Genomic DNA, 24,629 nt, shown 5'->3' with positions numbered 1-24,629 from the left:
AAATATCTCCAAATAAATCCAATAGTTCATGAAAAAGGAAGTATAGGAGGAAGCTGGTAAAGCATCAGTGAGGATTCAACAAGAGGATGCTACTCTATGTTCCTGAATGAGCAGACTCAGTGCTATGAAGATGTCAGACACTGTGCCAATCAATTATGGGATTGCAGAAATTCTAACTAAAAATGTCAAGGGCATGTTTGCAGTCTTACAAGAAACAAATTAGTGAAAATGAAGTCAATTGTTCTTTATTTTTTAAAAGGAAAGACCAGGAAAGTATTAAACTGAATTACAAGGAAGTGACATTTAAAACACTCAGATGCCAATTTCACAATGGACAGATGAATAGAACACAAGTCATAACTCAGAACAGTCTAGATTTGCACTATTAGATGTGTTGGCCACCAGGCACACATAGTCACTGGGACCTGCAATGTCTGTGTCACGGATTGAAAAGGTATATTGTATCACATAAAATGTATTCCTAAGTTCGATTTTACCTGCTTCACTTTTTAAAATGTTATTACTAGAAAATTGAAAACTGCATTTGTATCATGACTCTCTCATTCCGAACTTTCCAAAAACATGACATGCACAATATGATTTTCTAAAGATAAAATTTGGCATAGAATATTGAGTGAGTCAGAAAAATATATATACATCAAGTGCTGAAAGAATAATTGTGTATCTGTGAGGGCAGAAAAAGAAAAGTTTGGTATTTCAGTCTATATGCTGAAATTTCAGACAAATTGAAAAAAATGAAGTAATAAAAGTAATAGAAGAAAATATAGATGAATGTTTACAAAAATGCTGGGGATTAGAAGAACTTGCCAAGCAGAAGATAAAAGGCTAAAAAAAAAGTCCTGATACATTTAGCTATATCAAATATTAATCTCTTCAATACATCAAATAATATCAAAAGCAAAATTACATGCCACATGAAACACGAGGAAATATCTGAAACAAATGTGACAAAGCTGATAGCCTTACTTTATAAGGAATAATTAAAAATCTGTAAGAAAAAGAACACTCCAACAGGAGAAAGTGCCAACAACATGAAAAGCCAATTTATAAAAGGAGAAACAGAAATGAGGTTCTTAGTAAAAAAGAAATTCAATCTCAATAGTAATCAAAGAAATGCAAATTAGGACAGTGATTGCCAAAGATCAGAAAAGAAGAATACACAACATTGGCAAAGAGTGCTCTCCCACACTGCTAGAAACTCAAAATTGGCAATGATCTGTCTAGAGGACAACTTGGCAATATGGACAAAAGGCTTGGAGACGCGCATAGGCTATTTCTAGGAATGTATCCTTAGAAAATAATACAAAACATTCACACAAAAACTCAAGTACGTGTATACTATATTATTGCTATAATAAGTGGAAGTTGGCAACCCTGTCCATGTTCATGTTCATGTTGAGTAATGATGGTACGTGCCTCGGGCATTATCTTCTAACAGAGATCAGATAAAGCTGGTGACAGCCAATACATGTTTTTCTGTCCCATCCTAGATTCCTTAAAATAGCAAAGAGTTTTAAAAGGAGCAACTATCTAATAGTTCTGGGAGCTAATTAGAAGGCTGTCAGGAGACAGAATATTTGTGGAATTATTGGAATATAGAAAAGAATGGAACAGATTGTAGAAAAAGCAACACGAGGAAAAAAACAGCCCCAAACACAACCCAAGAGGGTCATGGCCTGGCTGAGGGAAGTTCCTGAGGTCACCAGGCCAGTGTCAGCAAGCAATGAGTGGCTCTCACACATCATGGTGGTGGAGGCATTTGTTGGCCTGGGAAAACTCTCCCCACATTGCAAGTTCAAGGAGCCATTTCTATAGAAAAAATGAGCATATGCTTATGCACATTCATTTAGGTGCCATGCAGAAACTGTGAAGACGTTGTCCTACAGGTTCCTGACAACTTGTACCAGGTGGGCAGGGGCCAATTTCTAACTTTCCTTTCTATGTCTTCCAGGGTTTCCATGTGGAGTACACATCAAAATTACAGTCAGAGAATAATAATCACTATTTTTTAAATAGAAAAGCAAAATCCAAGAGAATGTGTGTTTTTTTTTTTTTTAATGTAAGGAAGTTAACTACAATCTGATTCTTTTTCCCTTGAATTGCTGCAGTAACCTGCTGGCCTGGTTCCCAGTATCTGGTTTGCTCATCGCAATTTACAACCATTTCTCTCCCCTATTTTAAAACCTTCCATGGCTCCCTATTACTCAGAAGAGCCTCAAAGGCCACTGACCTTCCTTCCTTCCAGCCTTTTCTCCCAGTTCTCACCCCGGATACCGAGTCATGGAATTGCAACACAGCATCCCCAGCTTCCCGAAAAGCCAACCCTTCCTTCTCATGCTCATGTGCACTTGACTCTAACACTACCCAAGCCTGGCAAGGAGGCCCTGGAACAGAACTAATCCCTGTAGGTGCCAGAGTGATTCTGGGGAACCTGTCCATTATAAGAAGCATCATCCTGAAATGTGGTAGGAACAGGTGCACAGAGACAGGGCCAGGTTCTGACATCAGGATCTTAGAAAAGTCTAGAAAAGGAAACAGGTTTGATATTTTGGATCATATGCTGAAACAACAAGCCAGATCCTCCCAGAGATGAGCAGGAGGTCCTGTGGGCTGTCACAAAGGAGGCACACTCTATCATTCACCCGTGTCCCCCAAAAGTGCTACATGATAGTGACAGGTGATTCCCGCTTAGGTAGGAGCCAAATCACCTGCAGACATTATCACCTCAAGGGTTAGCATCAGATTTGCTGGCAGCCCCCCGCCACACAAGTCCCCTAATGATGAGAGCTCAGTGGATGTGCACATATTATCTCACAGTCAGGAGGAAGTTGAGGACAGATCCCAGCATGCTCGCCCATTGCTTAGATGGAACGGGCTTGAAGCACGGAGTTCTCACCCTAGTCCCCCACTGCTGTGCTCCTCAGCCTCTAGCATGCTTCACAGCTGGCCTGCTGGGCCCCATTCTGCTGCTGTGAATCAATGGGCCTGCCTGCCATGGAGCCACAGTGAGGGCTCAGCGCCCACACTCTGAGGGCCTCTTCTCCAGGCAGGTAAATGGCCACTGACTTAAGACAGAGGCTACCAGAAGTGTTGATCTGAGAACAGGCCACACAGAGTGGCAGAGCAGGGAATGGAGTTCAGAAGCAAGCACCCATGTCATTTCCCTTGGCAGAGCTTCCTGGTGCTAGCTCCAATAGCTCAGCCAGACTTGCCACAGAAAGTTCCAGAATCCCTAGCAGCAAACAATGCCATCCCCAAAGGAGCCGTGAAGGTAAGAAGTGATGTCATGTCTGGCTCTGAGTCCTGAGGGAGCCCAGCAACATGCAGACTAGGCCAGCTCCTCCTTCTGCCTGGTCCAGAGTCTCTGCCAGGAGGCCATCAGGTGAGGGGATGGGGTGGGCCGGGACTACAATGCTGGTTCCCTCTGCTCCTCTCAGGCACAGGCCAGCTCAGGCAAGACCTGCACTTGCTCCTAGGCATACTGTAGAGTAAGGATGGCGAGAAGCCCAAGGGCAAGTGCAGGAGCTGCTAGGCAGGGTGCTCACCTGGTCCTGCTGGGGAGTCAAGTGGGGAGGAGCAGGAAGCTGCTACCCAGAGAGAAGTCAGCGAGGAGGCATGGCTGGAGGAGACAGAGGAGGAGGTCTCCAGGGTCCTAAAAGGGTCTTCTGCCCATAGCAGCAGGGAGGAGGGAGTCTTCCTGGCTGCCTCAGCAGGAGTGTCACCCAAGCCACTGCTCCTGAAGAATAAAGAAGGACTTGAGGGACTTGATCCGAGCCCCCTTTGCTGAGAGCATATGGCAACATGGCAAGTGCGGAAGCTTTCAAAGGAACACATGAGGTCCTGGAGAGTCAGAAAGGGCAAGTGTTTGAAGAAGAAGCTGTACAGATGGCAGAGCTTTGGGTCTTGGGTGGATTAAGGACCTTGGTGAGTCCTACCCCCTTGAAGGAGGTCTCTATGGATGGAAAGGTCAGCTCCGGGAGCTGAGACCCAGCAATGGGGTAGGGAGCCGTATGGCCCTAGGGTGAGGAAGGGGAACAGCACACAGTGCAGACAAGGAAATGCGGCCACGCAGCAGGGCTCCGGAATGGGGGCCAACCCTGGGCTGCTGCAGGAACAGATTCTATACAATAATAAAAATAACAGCTACCCCTTGCATGGCTCGGATGATGATCCAAGCTCTTTTCTTAGCACTCTAAGTGTCACAGCACAGTTAATCCTCGCAACAACCCTAGGAGGCAGGGACTATTCTTGTCCCTACACTCAAGATGAAAACATTGAGATGGCAAACAAGCAAGGAAAAGATGCTCCACGTCCCATGTCATCTGAGGTAAAACCACCACGAGACATCACGATGTACCTGTCAGCATGACCAACATCCGGGACACCGAGCAGAGCCCCAGCAGCGCTCAGCACTGCTGCTGGGGATGAAGAACTGGTCCACCCACTTGGGAAGGCAGCTACAGCTTCCTGACAAAACTAAACACAACTCTAGCTCGTGAGCCAGTAGGCAAGCTCCTTGCTGTTTATTCAGAGAAGTTGCAAATGACATTCACACGCAACCTACCCATGCTCTGTCATAATTCCCAAGAGGAGGAAGCTCCCAGCACACCCCTCATCAGGTGAAGGGATGAGCAAACAAGAGACTTTCAGATGATGGAATATTAGGCAGTGCTGAAAAGTGATGACCCATCCACCCACCCGTGGAAATCCAGACAGGCAAGTGAAATGCCAGCCTAAAGACTGGCATCTGAAAGCTGTCACAACAAAGGTGAAATCACGGAGAGCAGCAAACAGGAGCTTAAGGGCAGAGCAAGCACTCTGTGTGATACTGTGCTGGTGAGTATACCCCCAGCACCATACATTCATCCAAGCCCACAGCAGGTGCAAGATGGGTGTGCACCTGACCTGTTAGTGTAGACTCCTCAGTGGGGGATAGCTCTCCACATGGACATCCACCTTGAGCCTAGTGACCAGGCCAATGTTACACAGTCCTCTGGCCTCTTGCTTCCTGGACCCCCCAACCGCAGTGACTAGGCTGTGTGCTCTGCTGCAGTTGTGGATACGTAACCACAGTCTGGCCTCCAGTTCCCATGCTCCTCCTCCAGCTCCGGCTTTGGCCTTAGTCTTCCCAAGGGTCTCTCAGAGCTCTAATCCCGGGCTCACCCCGTCAATCTCCACTGCGGACCATACCTCCATAGTACTCCTTTATCAAGCCCCAGCTGTTTCCCATTTGGGGGAGCTCCACACCAGAGCAAGGTCTCTCTCCACTTGCTTCATCCTGCCCCATCCACAGTGGCCTGGCAGGCCAAGGGAGGGCAGGTAGGCCGCCAGGTGGACAGGTGCTACTGCAAGTTGGAGCACTCTGCCACAAGGGGGCATAGTTTCTACCCTGAACCCCTGACTAGGAGCCAATTACAGAAGGTCAAGAATGAGGATGCTTAGTAGTACCCATGTATTGAGCCTGGAGTGAATCTACTGGGGCTGGCCTGGGCTTCTGCCTCTCTAAGGCTTCGTGGGCGACTCTGAAAGGTGTTCCAAACACACAGGGGAATACTATTCAGTAGCATAAACAAACAAACTAGCAATCCACCCAGCAAGGTTGATGCTACCTCAAAACACTGCCTCACTACCAAACGCTACCTGGGGTATAATTCTATTTATACAAAGCTTCCAAAAAAAGAATTGTAGAGAAAACACATGAAGCTGGGACTAGGGGGTAGGGAGTGGGGTGGGACTGAATACAAATGGCTACAATGGAATTTCTGTAGTTTTGGACGGATTTCAAATTGGGCTTAGGGCAAGCCTGTGTATGTTTATTTAAAATATCAGAACTGACTGTTTACTAACAATGTATGAACTGTGTGGTAAGTAAACCACAGCTCAACAAAGTTGCTAGAAAGAAAATTTTAAAAAAGGAAAAAAAAAAAAAGTTCCAACTCGGGAGTTCGAATCCAAAACAAAAAGCTGAGCTAAAACGTGCCTGCCTGCTACATCTGTGAGTGGCTGGCGTTGAGTGGGTAGTATAGGCAGCCTGGCACCCACCACCCCTAGGTGCTTCCTCTCATCTTAGGCTCACACTATGGCAGGGTAGGACCCGTGCTTGGCTTTGGAGGCCATGGGTGTTCCTTCCTGGCATTTGTCCCCAGAGTTCCAGTTCACAGGGCACCTAGGATGCGCTCTTCCAAGCAGGTTTCTTATCTTGTGCTTCCATTTCCTGGGAGTTGGAGATGAAGATTTCCCCTCCCCACATACAGGCAAACCACACCTCTGCCATCACTCAGCCAGGCTGGGCCGGGACATCAGTGCATCTGGTCCCAGCCCTGAGCATCTTCTGGCTTACCCCACACTAGCTTGGAATCTCAGCAGGAGCAGCTGGTCCTGCAGTGGAAGAGCTCCCAAGCCTCCTCTGCCCCTGCCCGGTGTCGGAGGATAAAGGTGCAGCCCTGCTCCCTCCGGCTCTAGGCCTGATTTCTCCAGTGAAGCTGCCCGGAAGAGAAGTGCAGCTGGCCGTGGCTCATCGACCAATTTCATAAAACGAGTCCAGTTTCTTTTGCACTCATGAAAAGCTGTTAGCCCCTGGCAGGTTTCCAGGACCTGCTCTCCAATGAGAAAGTCCAGATGTCAGGAGAGGGATGCCAAAGCCCTTGGGCACGAAGAGGAGTAAGTTTGGCTGAGAGATTGATATCCAGAGGTATCCTGACTGGCAGCATCTTGTGCTCAGGATGAGGGGAGCTCTGGAACCCCAGCATGGAGAGACTTAGTGCAGCTGCACATGTATGCAGGGGCCAACACCTGAAGAGTGCTGGCCGGCTGACCAGCTGACCTTGCCACACTCGGAAACAGTCACCCTGCCCTATAGGGCAGTCGCCAGAGTGTTGGAGAACCATAAAGCACTTAGCCACTGTCAAGGCCAATCATATATCCTCCTTGGACCAAGCTGATGGGTACTTTCCATCCCAAATCTATATGCAGGCATGGGTATTCCCATGTGACTCCAGGAAGTTATGGATGGAAAGAGTGATGGGCACTCTAAACTGGGATTTGCAATCTGGAATTTGGTCCTGAAGTGGTTTTTTTTCCCCTTTCTTTTCATTTATTTGGAAAACAGAGTTATAGAGAGGAACAGGGAGAAAGAAAGATACCTTTCATCTATCGGTTCACTTCCCAAATGGCTACAACAATCAGGGCTGAGCTGGGTCAGACCAAAGCCAGCAGCTTGGAGCGTCTTCCAGGTCTCCCACGTGGGTGTGGGTGCAGGGACCCAAGCACTTGGTCATCTTTCACTACTTTCCCAGGTGCATTAGCAGGAAGCTGGGCCAGGAGTGGAGCAGCCAGGACTCAAACCAGTACCCATATGGGGTGCAGGCACTGTAGGCAGAGGTTTTCCCTCCTGCACCATCACACCTGACCTTTCTATGGATGATCTTCCATGACTGCAGACACACACTCAGCTCCTTAACGCTGCCTTTCCCCCTCTCTGTACCTCTGCTTCTCCTTTGCTACCATAAGGAGGTTGGCAGAGGTTTGAAGTGGCCTTTGGATGCTGGCAGCCATAGATGCTATTAGAGCATCTCCTCCCCAATTACTGCAAGGTACAGTTTTAATGGGGTTGTCTGTCTGTACCCCCTGCCACACACCCATGTCCTGCTCCTTGAGAACACCTGTGGTTGCCCACAGATGAGTCTGCCAGCATTAGCCTCCTCCATGGTTGGCAGTGAATCATTCCCACCAGGTCAAGTTTCCTTTGTGCCTCTTTCTCCTCCCCCAGGGGCTGGGAAGAGAGGAAGGAGGAGCCTGTTGTGCCTGAGGATGCTGGCCTGGTTTAGATAACTGCCTATGATTGGGGAGGGGGAGTGGTGGGCACTACCTCTCTTTAAGCACCTCCCCTAAAACATTGGTGTTTGTGCACATACTTGGCAATTGGCATAGTTTTTTCAAGCCCATTACTCCCTGGGCTTTTGGCAAAATCCCTACAAAGGGTGTATAAGTTTGTGTATCTGTGTTCTTATTCCCACTTTGTGTACAGAGGAGGATATCATGGCTGGGACAAGTGAGTGAGGAGACTTCCAAGAGTCTGAAGGTTAAATGCAGAGTTGGAGCAGACACTTGATCTGGGGAATCCCAGCCCTGGGCTGCTCCCTCCATTGTCACCACCCTCACCTGGCCTTTCCTGCCCTTGGCTAGCAGGAACTCTTGTGGGGGAGGTTGCCTGAACACCTGGCTCATGTGTGGCAATTCCTGACACTGCTGGCACATGGATTCTCTTCAGTGGCTGAGCACACCTGCAATGTCTTGCTACTTAGAAGATTCAACCAACAGCATGTTGGGAAAAAAAAGGCTAAGACTTAGTTCAAACAGGAGGGAAAGACAAAAGACCATCTGTGCACTCATCTGAGTTCACTAGTTCCATTTTCAAGTTCACTACTATCCATTTAGTAAGGATATGTGGACACATAGGGACTTTCTGAATTTCAGAATTTTTTTTTTAGGGAGAGAGAGACAACAAGTCTAATAGAGCATGTTCCTGTCTTCTGGTTCATTCCCCAAATGCCTGCAATAGCAGAGACAGGGCCAGGCCAACACTGAGAGCTTAATCCAGATTTCCTCCCTGGCTGTCAGGAACCCAAGGACCTATACCAACACCCGCTGCCTCCCAAGTTCACATTAACAGAAAGCTGATGTCAGGAGCAGAGCGAGAACTCAACACCAAGCACTTTGGTATGGGAAGTGAGCATTTCAACTGGTGGCTTTCCTGCTGGGCCCAACACCTGCCCTGAGATGGGAAGCTCCTCATGTTGTTGGCGGGACTAGGAAGAGCAACAGCTCTTTGACTCTCAAAATGTTAAATGACTCTGTTGGGGTGAGCAATGGTTCAGATACCACTGTGGAGTTTCTGCAGCCCATGTCTGAGTGCCTGAGGTGGAGTCCCAGACCTCCTTCCACTTCCAGCTTCCTGCCAGTGCACGCCCTAGCAGGCAGCAGGGCATAGCTCAAGTACTTGGGTTCCCTGACACTCACAGGCGAGACCCTGATTGAGTTCCAGGTTCCTGCCTTTTTTGTGCGACACAACCTTGGCTGTTGTAAGCATTTGGGGAGATGGAAGATCTGTGTGTGTATGTGTCCTTCAAATAAAACGAAAATCAATAAAAAAAATCGTAAAAGTAGCAATTGTACCTCTAGATCTGTGTTGCTGAGATGCACAGCAGGGCACAAAGGTGTGGGTTGTGATGGGAAGAAGCCAGAAAGACCCACAGGATCTGTGCCAAAGCTTCAGGCATACAGACACCCGATTGGATGCAGGAGTGCACTGGGAGGGAAGGTGGACCTTAGGGAGACTGGTCAAAGCTATACTTTTCCGGCCTGTCATTGAGAGGAACGGTGAGAGGGTACGCAGTGCTCTCAGCCATCTGAGATGGAGCTGCACCTGTTGCAGGGACCCAGTCCCTTGCCACCAGCTCTGACATATCTTGTTCCACTCAGAAGCCAAGTTACCCCGTGGCAGTGCCCCCTAGGCCAGACCACAGGGCCCCAGCATGTACCTCGGAGAACCTCTGCACGTCCTGGGTGAGCGTGCCCACACGCCTCCAGCGGTAATACTTCAGCAGCTTCAGGATGGCTGGGTTTACCGCGTTGTCTGATGGCACCGTCCGGAAGAAGTAGGGATATTTCTTTTTGTCGGCCAGCACAGGTGTGGTTGCAGCAAAGGAGAGCTGGAAAACATAGCCAAGAGAACACCTTTTACTGGCAGATCCTTGCCTGTCGGACCTGGGGCACACACGTGTGGGACAGGATAATGTCTCCACTTTGCCATTGGAAAGGTAACACCTCATCACCAAAGAGCAAGCAGAGACACAAAGTGGGAAGAAAGGGTGACATTAGTCAATGTCAAGGAATGTTGGAACTACCTGCAAGGAACCACCGTCAATGCAGTCTATTTCCATCCAGTCCTTTTTCTGTGCTGTGCTGTGATGTCATCTCTTAAACAGAAGATTTTCACACAGTGAGAGTTTGGCCTATTGGTTAAGATGCTGCTTGGGAAGCCCATGACCCACAAAGCAATGTTGGGATTTTGTTTCTGGTTCTGGCTCCTGACTCCTAGAAGGCAGCTGTGGTAATGGCTCAAGTACTTGGGTCCCTGGTACTCATGTGAGAGACTCAAGTGAGTTCTTGGCTTTGCCATGGCCCAGCCCCAGCCAGTGTGGGCACTTGGGGAGTGAACTAGCAGATGGAAGTGTTCTCTCTTTCTGTCTCTTTCAATCTCTTTCTGTCTTGTTCTCTCTCACACACATAAAATAAACTTAAAATAAGATTCTTGAGATCTTTCTCTATGATCACACTATCTTCTTCCTCCACTCATCTTACAAGCATTTAACATCCTGTTCAAAACTCCTTCAAAACATTGTAATAGCTGTATAACAGGCAAGCATATGAACAGCCTGTGATTTACCAAATCATCTCTAATCTGGGGGCATTCAGATGATTCCCAGTATGCCACATTATTTGTCATATTTATTTTCCTACCATTCCTCAGGCGTATTTGCACCCAGCATTTTTTGCTGGCTATTTCTGTAAGGTTGAATCTTCGATAGAAAGTCTCCCACATGAAGGATATGAGTTTCTGAAGACTTGATACTTATGTCGAAAAGAGATTCTTTTTTTTAAAATCAATTTGCACATCTGCTAGTCATGGATAATTCGAGGGCCAATTTCATCATATTCTTGTCAACAGAGGGAATAAAACATTTTTCTATCTGATTTTACAATGAACCAGCACTAAAAAAATTACCCCAAATCATAATACATTCATAGTTATACATAATGTGGAACCCTTTTCCGTGTGGTCATTAACGAGTACTAAATTCTATTTTAGGAATGGTTTTTTAGTGTCTTTCATTTTTTGAGTGGTCTTCTATGTTTTCTTCCCTGAACTGAATGAAAGCCTTCACACGCAGGTTATTGTAGTCTCTGCAAATAGCTCAGTATGTTTGCCTTCCCCATCTCTGTGTGTGTGTTCTAATTTACACTCGGCAGTCCGATCCGTCTGTCATTCTCATTATTCCTTCTTTTGCTTTTAAGTGCCAGTTAGTTGTTAAATTGGATTTTAATGATCTGTCCTCCCTGGCCCAGCTTAAATGTCATCTCCTCCAGAACACCGCGTCTGATCTCCGCTCTCCTTTCCTTTAGCCCAGTCCACATGAGGGGGTTAGCAAACTTTTTTGATCTTGGCAGGGTGAAGGTGAGGAAATGGTCTCTGTTTGCAGTTCTAATTTGCATTGGTCTTCCTGTGAGGGATGCTGGGTGACTCTCTCCCTATGGAGAGCAACTGGGAGCTGTGCCTTGGACACTGTTAAGGGCATCTATTCTTCTCTCTTATCCATCTGTGGAGTGGACTTTCCCTGAAGGAGATGAGCCCTTTGGGAAAAGCAGCCTAGACCCCTCCTTCCCCCAATTCCTTCCTTGATGTTATTGATGGTGTCTTCTGCATGTACAAGCATATTACTTTAAAATGTACTCAAATGGATCAGTTTCCTCTTTATAGCCTCAGATTTTGAGTCATATTTAGAAGACAGTTTCCTACTCTGAGCTGATCATCTCTCCATGGTTTCATCTAGTCTGTTCTTCTACCCTTCTTTTTGTTTTAGCCTTTAAACATTCTTTTGTTTATTTATTTATTTGGAGGACAGAAAGATACACAGAGAGACAGACAGATGACAGACACATGCTACCCCTCATTCATACTCCAAAAGCCAACAACAGCCAGAGCTTGGGCCAGGTTGAAGTCAGGAGCCAAGGATTCAATTTGGATCCCTCACAGGGATAGTAGGAGCCCAACAATTTGAGTCATCAGCAAGTACATGAGCAGGATGTTGGAGTTGGAAATGGAGCCAGGACTTGACCCTATGCACTCTCCTACAGGAGGTGGGTCTCCCAAGTGCTGCCAAGTGTCACTCTGCACTGGAGCATGGTGGAAGCAAGCTCAGTATACCATCAACTTTCTCTCTGGCTCCTTGCTGTTCCCAACAGCAGCTCTAGATGGGACCTCCCCCAGGCACTGACTGTAGTAGGACAGTGGTGTACTGCTACCCTCAGACTCCACACAGCTGAAGACACGTGACTGTTTCTTCTGTCACCATCCAGTCTCCACCCGGTCCCACAAGACTTCAGGAAGGTGGGGTCTTAGATACATCTTTCTGCCTGGTCAGTCTCAGAGGGTGACAAGCCACTCACTAGGACCCCACCTCCTTCTACTGGCGTGAACTATCAAGCAGTCATTGCCTGGAACTGCAGGGAGCCCCAGCAGTAACCAGTTTTGAAGCCTTTCACTGAGTGGGGACACTCAAGATGATAGGGTTCAAGGGGTAGAAGAGCTGTTAGGAAGCTCTAGATAAAGCTGGAAGCCATGGACGATCAGCTGGATACCCTGACGAACGTTCCCACTTAGAGTGGGAAACATGGAAAGCCTGATGTTAGAAGTAGTGAGGTCCCTGACCTATGGGACAAAGGAAGGGTGAGCCACAACCTGGTGAGTACAGGGTGTTCAAGGTGTCTGCGAAAGCCCCAAAAAATCATAGGAAAAAATCTGTGTGGGCATGGATGTGCCTCAGATATGCACATTTTGTTTCTGCAAAATCAAGAATGGATCTATGGTTTCCATCAGATTCATAAAGAAAGATCCTACAATCCAAAGTGGGTCTACACACCTGTGTGTAGGTGATACTAAGGTGTTACAACAGATGCAAAAAATAGAAATTGAGTGCTTATGCTTACTTTCCTAAGATAACAAACACTGCCTACCTCCTACCATCATTGGCATAAGAGGAGCTATTAGAAAAATCTGGGAGCAACTATATCAGGGCTTGAGATGTTATATGTGCCATCACATCTCCCCAAAATGCTTATCTAGTACAATCTGGAAAATATTGGCTTTCTGATGTGATTTCTAAATCACACTCTGGTTGATACTCTCCTGTTATTGTACCATTAGTTCCAGGTCTACAATTAATTGTTGCTTGAACAACCTCATATGTTTGCCCTGTAGGTAATTACAGTGGTTACTGTTCAGTGAATAAATGGCCCATTGTGTTGACAATGGGCTCTGAGTACAATATATGCCCTAGATCTAAATCATGTTGGGTGCAAAATATTAACCGGCACTGGCATTTTCTGCACCATTTGAGATAATGCGCACTTTGATTAGATTGCCTTGCATTGCTATCTCTGGCTCTTGCCTTGGAAAACTTTCTTCCAGGGTAGACTGCAGGTGTCTAGAGTAATGCTGGACTCAGAACAGCAGGCAGGCGTTGTGGGGGCAGCGTGGGGGAGATAATACCTGGCCCTTGGGTTCTCCACCCTGGCAGCACCTGGAATTAGTTGGAAGCTCATTTGAAAAAATATTGATGACTTGGCCTTGCGAAGCAATAGAGACAATAAGCTCTGGGCATAAAGCCCACGCATCAGTGTTATTTAAAAATCTCCCAGGTGATTGCAATGCCTAAAGAGAGTGGAGCACCATGGATGCAGCTCAATACCTCTGGTTTTTCAGTGAACAGGAAGAAAGATCAACTTGTTCAGCATAGCTAGCCAGAGCTGGAATCAGGACTCGAACTCAGATCTAAAGGACCCTAGCGCCAGTGTCCTTTCTCATACATGCATGAGGCTCCTAACAGGAAGACTCTACCTTTTGGGATCCTGTCCCATTTCACACAACCAAATTAGTTTCTGAGCAGACTGTGACTGAGGCTTCCACTGAATCCCTAACCAAGGATTTATTTCTGAGAGTACTTTAAAATTTAATTTATGGCTTTGTTATATCTCACTTTATTGCATTGTTTGGCGAATCTGGCGTGTACAGTGTCTGCTGTGGGAATTTATTGAGATATTCTGCTAATGCAATGAACTTTTCTACAAATCCTATGGTGGCTGGGGGGCAAAAAAACAGATGCACTCTCTAGCTGTCAGCAATAGAATTCTTTATCAGACTATTTATGCATAATAGATCTAATCAAACTAACTACAGTTATGATTCACACTTTTGTTTGCTTGTACTACAAAAGGCGGAGAGGTTAAGCTTTTCTCTGTGTCTCTGACCTCTTCTCAACAGTTTTCGCTCGATGTGCTTTGATTTTATGTTGTTTTGAGCATAAATATTCAGTCTGATGATAGCCTTATTTTTCAGCAATGTATGCCCTTGCCTGGTACAACTAGCTGGCATGTAATAGACATTTATTGAATGGTTGGAGCTTTGAAATATAAACCTCTTTGTCATTTTATTGCTTTTTGCTTTATACTAAATCTTGCTTGATATTAATATTGTAATCCTTTCTTAGGTTTTACTTGCATTTGTCTGTCATAGATTTGACCCCCCTTTTATTTGTGTTCTATTAAGATTATTTAAATTTGGGGTTTTTTTTGGGGGGGGGAGAGCACATGGATAGATATTAAAATACAAGGGTATTTTAAGAAATCACAGAAATGGGGCCCGGCGGCGTGGTCTAGCGGCTAAAGTCCTCGCCTTGAAAGCCCAGGGATCCCATATGGGCGCCGGTTCTAATCCCAGCAGCTCCACTTCCCATCCAGCTCCCTGCTTGTGGCCTGGGAAAGCAGTTGAGGACAGCCCAATGCTTTGGGACCCTGCACCCGCGTGGGAGACCCGGAAGAGGTTCCTGGTTCCCGGCATCGGATCGGCGCGCACCAGCCCGTTGCGGCTCACTTGGGGAGTGAATCATCGGACGGAAGATCTTCCTCTCTGTCTCTCCTCCTCTGTGTATATCTGGCTGTAATAAAATGAATAAATCTTTAAAAAAAAAAAAGAAATCACAGAAATGGGGTTTTAAGGTTCGTTTATTGGGATATCAAAAAGTGGAAGGTTACACATAGTTTTTCCAGAGTATTCGTTTCCCATGAGCTCACTGAAGATCCCTCAGTATATGCACGCTGGTTGCTGTAACCGACCAACCTGGTGACACCCTGCTCCTTTTTGAGCTGCCTTCTTGCTGTCTTTCGTTCCCGTTGGCACTCTGCACCTGTTCTTCTCTCATCCAGCTGTCTGAGTGTCTCCCACTGCAGGTCTCAGCCTGCTGGACCATGTACGGGTATGCTGCAGAAGGGAAGGCACGGAGAGCTCACTGCGGATGCCTGTTGGCTTGACCCAAGGTAGAACCTGGCTGGGTATGAAATTCTTAGGCTGTCACTCTCCTCTTCGAAACCACAAGTAATGCAGAGTAGTCTGAAGCTAACGTATTTGTTACTCATCTATGGGCACCTCATCTTCTCAGCCTAGATGCTGGATGGATTTCTTTTTCTTTATTCTTATAATTTTAAAAAATACCAGGATAGATCTGGGTGTGGCAACTATTGTTTTTATCAGGCACACAGAGAGCCCTTCAATCCATACATTCAAATCTTCCAACTCAACAAATTTTATCTATTCTACATAATGGAACATATTTATTGTTTATATAATATATTTTAATGTCTTTAGATGTTATGCTATACACACTACCAAATAAAGTTAGAATATTTGTTATATATATTTATTTCCTTTTTAAAAAGATTTATTTCTTTTGAAGGGTAGAGTTACAAAGAGAAGAGACAGAAAAAAAGAGAGATCTTCCATCTGCTGGTTCATGCCCCAAATGGCTGCAACAGCCAGGGCTGAGCCAATCTGAAGCCAGGAGCCAGGAGCCAGGAGCTTCTTCCAAGTCTCCCATGTGGGTGCAGGAGCCCAGACTTAAACCATCCTTCACTGCTTTCCCAGGCCATAAGGGGGGGAGCTGGACCAGAAGTAGAGCAGCTGGGACTGACACCAGCACTCATGGGGGATGCTTACTATGTCACAGCACCAGCCTCTAAGCTATCTTTCACAAATATTTTTGTTTTTTTCTGGAACGCTTGGCTGTATGTTGTCTCTTCACTTTCCCAATCCATATCTGTCATGTTTTTTTCCACGATTTCATCTCTTAATCGCTGTCCTCTTCTTTCTAAGAAAGCATCTCATTTGACCACAAGGTCTGTACATATCAAGAGTCCCTCTTTTGTGATTTGCCCACCACTCTAGCTGTAGGGCAAACTTGCTTCATACCCTGGCTAATAACTGGCATTTTTGATTTCCTAATTTCTGTTGGTCTTTCTGGAACAAAGTTTGGACTTGACAGCTCTTTGGCTATGATGTGGGCGAGCCATCCCTGTGTCAGCCATGAGTGTTCTTTGTTATCCATTGCCTGCCTGACTTGCTTTGGAGTCATCTGTGTTTCTAGCCTTGTTGTTGGTAACCCGTTTGTTCAGTGCTGGTGACACTGGTAACTTCCCATGGATGTTTCTAGGCTTGGGTCCCCTTTGTGCCCCATCTTTGTCTCTCAGGTTATATCATGGAGACAAGTTTTAATGTTGCTGTTATTGTTTGTGTGTTTTACTGAACTCCATCAACTTTTTAAGGTTTTCTTCTGTCTATTGCAACAGCTCCTTTTCAGAAGCAGAGTCTTCCTCCACTTTTTTTTTTTTTAGCTGGAGATTGTGCTCCTTGGATTATTTCTGAAGCACTTTCTCACAGGTGTTTCATTGTTCCCACCCTCAAAAGCCAGGTAAGTATTTGCAGACTCAGCTTCTCAATGTCATGAAACGGTGGATGGCTCTTGACCTGGATTCCCGACTACTGTTTTTCTACTTGAGGATATTTATCAGAAAACTGAGGAGATAAATGAGCATGGTTTTGGGTGTCCAGGGAGCACTTGTCTACTTGATGTTAATGAGGTGACATCACTCCTAGCCTTATGTACCTGCTTTCCTGCAACTCTGGGTGAACATAGCACAGCCAATTCCCACCACTCGATGAAGCTGGGGTTTTTCTTTCCTACCCAGAAAACTCCACTTGGGAGATCTCTGCTTCTCAGAATGCGATGCACTCCCAGTACCTTCCTCTTCTCTCCTATTAGTATTTTCCCCCATGAATCTATAGCTGTGTTTGAATTTAGTAATACAGATGAGAATGAAGAGAGGAAAGCAAGTTGCTTGTCTGAGGGACCATCAGCTGTGAGGTGAAGCACAGCTGCCCTATTTTCTGGCAAGCCTGTGTCCCAAGTCTCTAAGTCAGATAGGTGGGAAAACAGAAGGAGAAAGTCTCTGTTAATTTTTAAGGTGACTGTTATTCTAGGGGGCGAGGTTGGTGCTGTCATGAGAATCAAGATGGCAGAATAGGGTAAGGACACGGAGAAACGGATGGAGAAACATTTAATCAGGATGAAGCAGAGAGGACACATTCCAGAAAACAGAAGAGGACAGAACAACAGCAGAGGGGTACCTGGAGAATTTTATTCTTTGAATCTCTGTGCTCTAAGCGCTGGTACCTTGGTACCTGCCCAAGCTGCCACCAAGCCACCAGGCCTGAAGGCTTTCCCGCACGATGTGTAGCCACTTGTCCTTCCAGCATGTCAGGGTCTACTCTGAGCAGCCACCTTGGAGCCAAGATATAGACCTCAACATTGAGGGCCAAGAAAGTCCCACTCCATTCCCACAGCAGGGCCTAAGCCCACACAAGCCCGGCCGGAGTCCCCCTCGTGAGTGTTTATTGCTTTAGTATTATCATCCCACCTAGTCCCCAGGGGAACCTCAGGAAAGAAGTGCTAATACTACTCTCATCTTGTCAAGGAGGAAACTGAGACTTCAAGGTTAACAAATCCTTCTGGAGTGACCAGTGGTTTCCAGGAGCTAGGATGGGGACAAGGAGGGCCTGCTTCCTCAGGTGATGGCCGTGTTTCAGCCCTGGGGACTGGTGGTGGTTGGACAAGGTAGTGACTGTTCCCAAAGTTACTGCATTACTCACTTTCAAATGGTTACAGCGGTGATCTGTATGCTATGTTCATTCCACTACAGTAAAAGAGGAAAAAATACTTGCCAAAGTCATGCAGGTTTGAAACAAAGGAGGGACACCCACATCTCCCCGGGAAAGACAGGCAAAGATACTGCTCTCCCATGTACAACTCAGATAATGAACTCCATGTTGCCTGCTTTGAAGCAGAGCTGCCAAGATGTGAGAGAACTTAAAGTCTGCAAGAGCCGACATACTCACATTGCCAGAGAGTTCTAGACACTGCATCTATGCAATGGGTGTGAGTTTGGGGATCCTCGGGGGATTTCTCTGGAAGGGCCAGGCCCACGCTGTCTCAATACACCTGAGAGCAAAACTTGTTTGACAGCAGATGGAGTGATGGTTGGGTGATGAACTCACAGCCCACTCCAACCCCCCAGCTGGCCAGCCATCGTCTTAGCTGTTCACAGCAGGGTTGCTGTGAGCATGGGTCTGAGCAGGTGTTCAGTGCTTTCAGGTAGATTGTTAGAGATGGGAACATCTTCCATCTACAGCTAAAGAAGCAGCACCAGGTCAGCAAGGGAGGTGTGGAACTCTGCTTCTGACTTCCTATGTGGTTCTTTCTCTAACCCAGTTCTGAGTCTTTGGCCCCAGGAGAGGTGGTCGATGGTCTAAAAAGCTTTCTCCTTCTACTAAAGTCTGATAGACAATTTATTCCAAGACTTATAGGGTCTCTCCAACATAGCAAGGTTTGACAGTGGGCATGGTTGGTTCTGGAAGGTTCCATGAGATACACATTTAGCTACCATTACATCTCTCTCTGGGTGGGAAGCTGTAGTTGAACATGAAATGCTTTGTGAGGAGTGGGCGTTCAAGAAGCTGGTTAGGACACTCGTGTCTCATATTGGAGTTCAAGTCCCAGTTCAGCTTTTTCCAGCTTCCTGCTAACGTGTATCCTGGGAGGTCACAGTGATACTTCAGGTTTCCCACTATCCACATGGGAGGAGACCTGGACTGAGTTCCTGACTTTGGTTTTGACCCCCTGGCCAATGCAAGATTTGGGAAATGAATCAATGGGTAATAACACTCACACTTTCTCTCTCTACCTCTCAAATAATGGGAAAAGAAATGTTTGTTTTGAGTCTAGGATCTGCAGTTGACCTGTGAGTGGCTGTAGCAGAGTACCCACTAACACAAACGAGCATGGAGACCTTGGGCAGATCCGAGGCCACCCGAGGAGCTGGGAAACCCGGGCTTCCCTCAGTTCATCCTTAAAACTGTCCAGAACAACAAGAGCAAACCACTTTCCCCTCGAAGGCATCTATTTTTTTTTTTCTCTTCTCTGAAATGATACATGGAACCCACGTTTTCCAAGGGTCCCGGCAATGGCAAGACTCTGCTACTCCCTGTAACAAGAGAAGAAAATGACGAAAGAGTTTGTTCATTTGGTGTGGGTATGTGTTTTTTATTTGATCTGATTTATTCAGATAATTGCCCTCATGCTTCGCTTCTCTTTGCAGATATCAACCCAGATGAAAAATGTAAATACATCTCCCAAGCTTCAGGATCTTTATTAAATTTCCAAACCACTGATGAATTCCTGCCTACATGCAATTCATTCTTTACCTAGTTTGGGAGCAGCTGCATTTCACTTGGCTGCCAGAAGAAACCATCTTCCAGGTGGAAGGTTCTCACATAAGCAGGGGTGGCCACAGTTGCTGAGTCCTGGGGAAGAAATGCGGGCCGCACGCGAGGGGACAGGGAAGTGACCTAGGCTTGCTCTTTTCTCTGCCTGACTTCATCTTTCCCCACCCTGCACCAGTTGGCTGGACACTTCTCTAATTAACGGAGGAAGGTCGTTCTCTTCCAGGGTCCTTTTCAGCCAAGATGAATGAACGCAACTTTCTCAGGAAGCTGCTGACAAAACAGTGTTTGTGGCTGGTGCCAGGCTGTGCACAAAGGTGTAGGGCCGCGGGTGTTGGGAACTTGGGTCCACTTGGAGGCTGTGCCAGGTCACCACTGGAGCCCAAGCCCTTACCACAGACTGGACACTAAGTGCCTCCCCAGAGAGGCCCGTGAGATTCATGTGAGGCCAAGCAGCCGCAGCGTAGTTCCAAGTGAGCCACAGCAAGCAAATGTTCGGCTCTTTTCCCAGGCCATTCTAGAAGCTCTCACTCCAATAAAAGGCCCTGGTTGGCACTTAGCACAAACCTGCAGTGAGGGCTACAGTGTCTTCAGTAATAGGGAGCCCAGGCAGGGACCCCTTTGGAGGCCAATCGCTTTTCCTTCCTGGCAATGGACTTCAATGTTTACTCATTCAGAGTGCCAGGCAGCACCACCCACGGCCATGGCCATAGTCAGCTGTGTTGAGAACTCACAACAGTTCCAAGCGAGCTTGGGAGGCACAGTGACTTGCCTGGAACCCTGGAGCTAAGTGGATGCCAAGCTGGGACCCGCACTTAGATTTACTGACTCTTCAAAGCTATTAAATGATGAACAGGAACTGTGGCGCAAGTCTGGCCTGAAGAACTTCCTCAGTAATGTGAGACACAGGCGAGAAGATACACACTATCAGAATGGGCATGCTCCAGATGAGGATGCCAAGGCTCAGAGACGTTAAGACACAGGTCCCCAGTCACACAGCAAGCAATCGACAGAGCAGGGGGCTGCTTCTCAAGTTCCTGCTGCTTCCCCTCATTGCTAGCACTCTTTCTTGTGACTTAACAATTTTCCGAAACAGAGTGACTTCTCTTGTTTAACTTTGATCTTCATAGACACCCAGGGTATAGGTGGAGTAGACTTTATTACTCCCATTTTCCAGCTGGAAAGACTGAGTAAAAACAAAGTGGGGGACTTAGGGTCACACATTAGTAGGTGGGAAGGCGGTGAGGTCCTGGAAAGGTATTCTTAGCACATAAACTCTCTTTCCCATACACAGGGCTGCCACCTAGTCAGGTGTGAGATTAATGGGAAACTGGACCAATTAGGAAATTGGTAGACAAACTTTCTCAGAAAGTTTTCTTAAAAGACAAGAAGCAATGTGACTGACTGCATCAGTGGCTTCTTACACTTTGCTTCCCTATAATGATCCAATTCAATAACATGAAACAACAGGTAGAAGCATATTTTATGTCCCATTTAGGAGATGAGTCTTCATGGACATATTTCTCCAGCTTTTGTCATAAAGCAGACATTAAATACACACATGTATGAAATGTGATGTCTGTTTTCAAGAATATGAATAGGGAATATGATCTTAAAACCAATATCCAACTGCCTGTTACCCAATATAAGAAATGGCTTGTATTTGCTTGTAAGTGGCTGACTATAGAGTAATTGCCTCGTGGCTCTTGATGATCACTTTGCTGGGTGGCTTTTTGCGATACTTCCTTGCGTCCTTCACAGCCCTGTTTGACATGGCTGCTTCTGTATTATGTAAAGAAGAGCAGAAAGCAGGTATTACCGGAGCACCCCAGCAAGGTTGTGGGAGATGCAATCACCAAGTCAGTTTATATTGGTACAAAACAATTCGAAATTCATGCTGGTAGGTAAAGGACCTTTGAAAATTTATGGAAAATGTATCACAAGACGACTATGCATGGAGTTCAAAGCGTTTGGCACTGACATAAACCTATAGTGAATTACAGATGCCTTGAACTTTTAAAGCACTTTATTGATTTTTTTTTTTAAAGATTTATTCATTTTATTACAGCCAGATATATACAGAGGAGAGACAGAGAGGAAGATCTTCCGTCCGATGATTCACTCCCCAAGTGAGCCGCAACGGGCCGATGCGCGCTGATCCGAAGCTGGGAACCAGGAACCTCTTCCGGGTCTCCCACGCGGGTGCAGTGTCCCAATGCATTGGGCCGTCCTCAACTGCTTTCCCAGGCCACAAGCAGGGAGCTGGATGGGAAGTGGAGCTGCCGGGATTAGAACCGGCGCCCATATGGGATCCCGGGGCGTTCAAGGCAAGGACTTTAGCCGCTAGGCCACGCCGCTGGGCCCGATTTTCTTTTTTTTTTAAAGAATCAGGATGAGCATAAGGGGCCACCATTGTGGCACAGTGGGTTCGTCTGCCTTCTATGACAGGCATCCCATATCAGGGCACTGGTTTGAGACTCAGCTGCTCTGCTTCTGATCCAGCTTCCTGCTCATGTGCCAGGGAGGCATCAGAAGATGATGGCCTGAGTACTTGGGCCCCTGCTACCCACATGTGATTAACCCAGATAGAGTTTCTGGGCCTTGGCTTCAGCCTGGTCCAGCACTATTGTGGGCATTTGAGGAGTCAATCAAAGAGTGGACAATTCCTTTCCCAGCTCCTCTCTCCTTCTGTCACTCTGCCTTACAAATAAAGAAAGTCAATCTTAACAAAGACACGGAGTGTACAAGAGAACCAGGCAATGGAAGCCGGTGCTGAGAGCAGAGTGGCTCTTAGATAAGAATCCTGGCTTTCCATTTGAGGAGACTGGCTCCGAGGGTGGCCTCCACCACCCACTCAGTGGCTTCCGCAAAGACCACTCTCCTCCAGGGACATCAGACTCACCCTCTGGAGACAGGGGTAGCAACTGGCTAGCTCAGTGCCAATCTGAGGATGGCGACTAACGACAGATGACTGCTGAACGATCGTGGCTTATGCACTTGTCAGTTAGAAGACCCATGCGAGACCATTGTGGGCATTTTCCACCAGCATCGGAGGCTGGCAAGTTCTGGCAGGGCAGGGCAGGGCAGGGCAGGACTCGTGTGCCCACTTCACAGGTGATGGGCCTCAGTGAAGTTCATGTGCAGCTGAGACCTAGCTCTCATTCAGTTTCCACCAATCCCAGTCTAGCGACTTGAAAATGGCTTGTTAATTAAAAAAATAATACTGATTACACTGCTTGCCTAATTGCATACAATGAGAATGTATGTCTTTAATTTTCTCTTAAGCGTGTGGTAGAGCATCCCATTTCCCCCTCGCAGCTGTGCAGGTGTCAAACGCAGGAAATTAACAAATCACACCAGCAGCAGCCTCAGCCTCCCTGGTTCCTTCACACTTGGATTTCACCCGTGGTCTCTGGGGAGGGGGTGCTGGTGGGGGCATGAAAAGCAACCTCTTGTGATCACAGCTGTGAAGCCAACAGCCTTTTAATTACCACGCTGCAGAGCTCCTGCCTCCCCCGTAGGTTTGGCATGTCTAATCCATGGGTTGACTCTTACTGACAGTGGAAAGGGGCCTGGGTCCCAGCTTGTCCGTTCTGGCTCGGGAGGGGATCTAGCACCTTCAGTTCCTGGAGATGCACCACCTCCTGTCTCTGCAGGCCCAGCTCCTACTCACCCACCCAGGCCTGCTCCTGACGCCTCCTCCAGGAGCCGTCCCTGCTCTCCCTTCATTCTCCTCTCTGGAGGAGACACTGGGCTTTCTCTGGAATGTACTGAGGAAAGCTCTGAGCACAAGATGCAGGACCCAGGACTCCTCCTCCAGACCTGGCCCACTTCCCAAGGCTGACCAGGAGCTCAGAGGAGCCACAGGGAGGCTCCCCTGGGGACACTACAGGCCAGCCGGCTACTGCCCCAGAAAGTCCTGTAGCAAACCCTGTCCACAAGCAAGTAAGGGCCGGGCTCAGGCTCCAGGCCATGCTTGCTGGTTTTGTGGGCAGCCCTGGGGAAATGCATTGCATTAAAAAAAAAAGTGTGTGTGTGTGTGTGTGTGTGTGTGTGTGTAAAATGCAAAGATGTTTTCTTTGAGGGTGTGGGGGAAGCAGTCCTAAGCCCGAGGGACTGGGACTAGGGGTCGCTGAAGAAGGGGCTGCTCATGTGCAGAGACACCCGGAGTGCAATCCCTCTGGAAGGCTGCAGGATGCAGAACACAAGCTCCTCTGTGCATCAGCCACAGGCCACCAGCAACCTGTGGGGCCTTGGCCTCCTTACCTATGAAATGGGGAGAATGACCCCTGTCCTAACTCTCCTGAGCCTCTGTGAGAAAGAAAACGAGGCCCCAGACATGAACAGATCTTCTAGGATACATCCTATTTCCCCTCCCCCAATTAAAATTAGATTAGATAGACAGAGATCAATAAGGAAAGCTTAGAACCAGACAGGAAACAGACAGCTTGGACTCACATATACCTTACTAGGTAGGACACAAAAATTAGTTACTCCTCACTAAGGTATTGAAGATTTCTCTGCACACCCCTCCTAAAACTGTTTTGCGCCTCAATTGCTAACATATGCCTAGTTAGAGTTATAAGCCAGATTGGACTATCCTAAAATTCGCCAAGTTCAGTAAAAATTATGCTTCAATACTATAAACAGCTAAATATAAAAATGAAAATAGACACGAGACAGCTGAATAGTGCCCTATAACCATTTTAAGGCGTTGTATATAAACTAAAATTGAAATGTCAATGAAGTAGTCACAGGATGTGGTTAAGAACTTGTATTTTCTAACATACTGGTCACTCATTACCATGTCAATTAACTCCATAATGTTGTAAATTGTTGTTGTTGTTATGTTATGGCTTTTCATTGGACAGGATGATATTCTGCCAGCTCTACTTTCAGACCAGGGATGGTCGCCCAAGGAAACTGTTGCATTTATTTGGACAATAACATGCTGGACTCTATATATGGTACATGCTTGCAATGAAAGAACTATGACTAGATTTGAACTGTACTACTGCAACAATGTGGAGGAATCCACCATGGGGGAGGGCATGGGGAGGGTATGGGGGATCCCAGAGCTGATGAAACTATGTCATAAAATGAAATCAAATGAAAAAAAAAAAAAGAAGATGATTAGAGATCATCCCCCAGGACCATCTAG

General features: G+C 46.8%; 1 protein-coding gene across 1 annotated transcript in view; it reads right to left on the bottom strand.

Annotated features, from left to right (window-relative positions):
* The window catches only part of GABBR2 (gamma-aminobutyric acid type B receptor subunit 2), a 336,630-nt gene that overhangs the window by 182,159 nt on the left and 129,842 nt on the right, over positions 1-24,629 (bottom strand). Inside the window, exon 3 of the mRNA XM_058673018.1 lies at positions 9,561-9,731. Within this exon, the coding sequence (XP_058529001.1) occupies positions 9,561-9,731 (171 nt within the window). The remainder of the gene's footprint in view (positions 1-9,560; positions 9,732-24,629) is intronic.

The sequence above is a fragment of the Ochotona princeps genome, chromosome 14 (genome assembly GCF_030435755.1).
Source record: "Ochotona princeps isolate mOchPri1 chromosome 14, mOchPri1.hap1, whole genome shotgun sequence".
Lineage (NCBI taxonomy): Eukaryota > Metazoa > Chordata > Mammalia > Lagomorpha > Ochotonidae > Ochotona > Ochotona princeps.
Note: the sequence above shows the minus strand (reverse complement) of the source record. Positions and strands in the feature narration are given on the sequence as shown.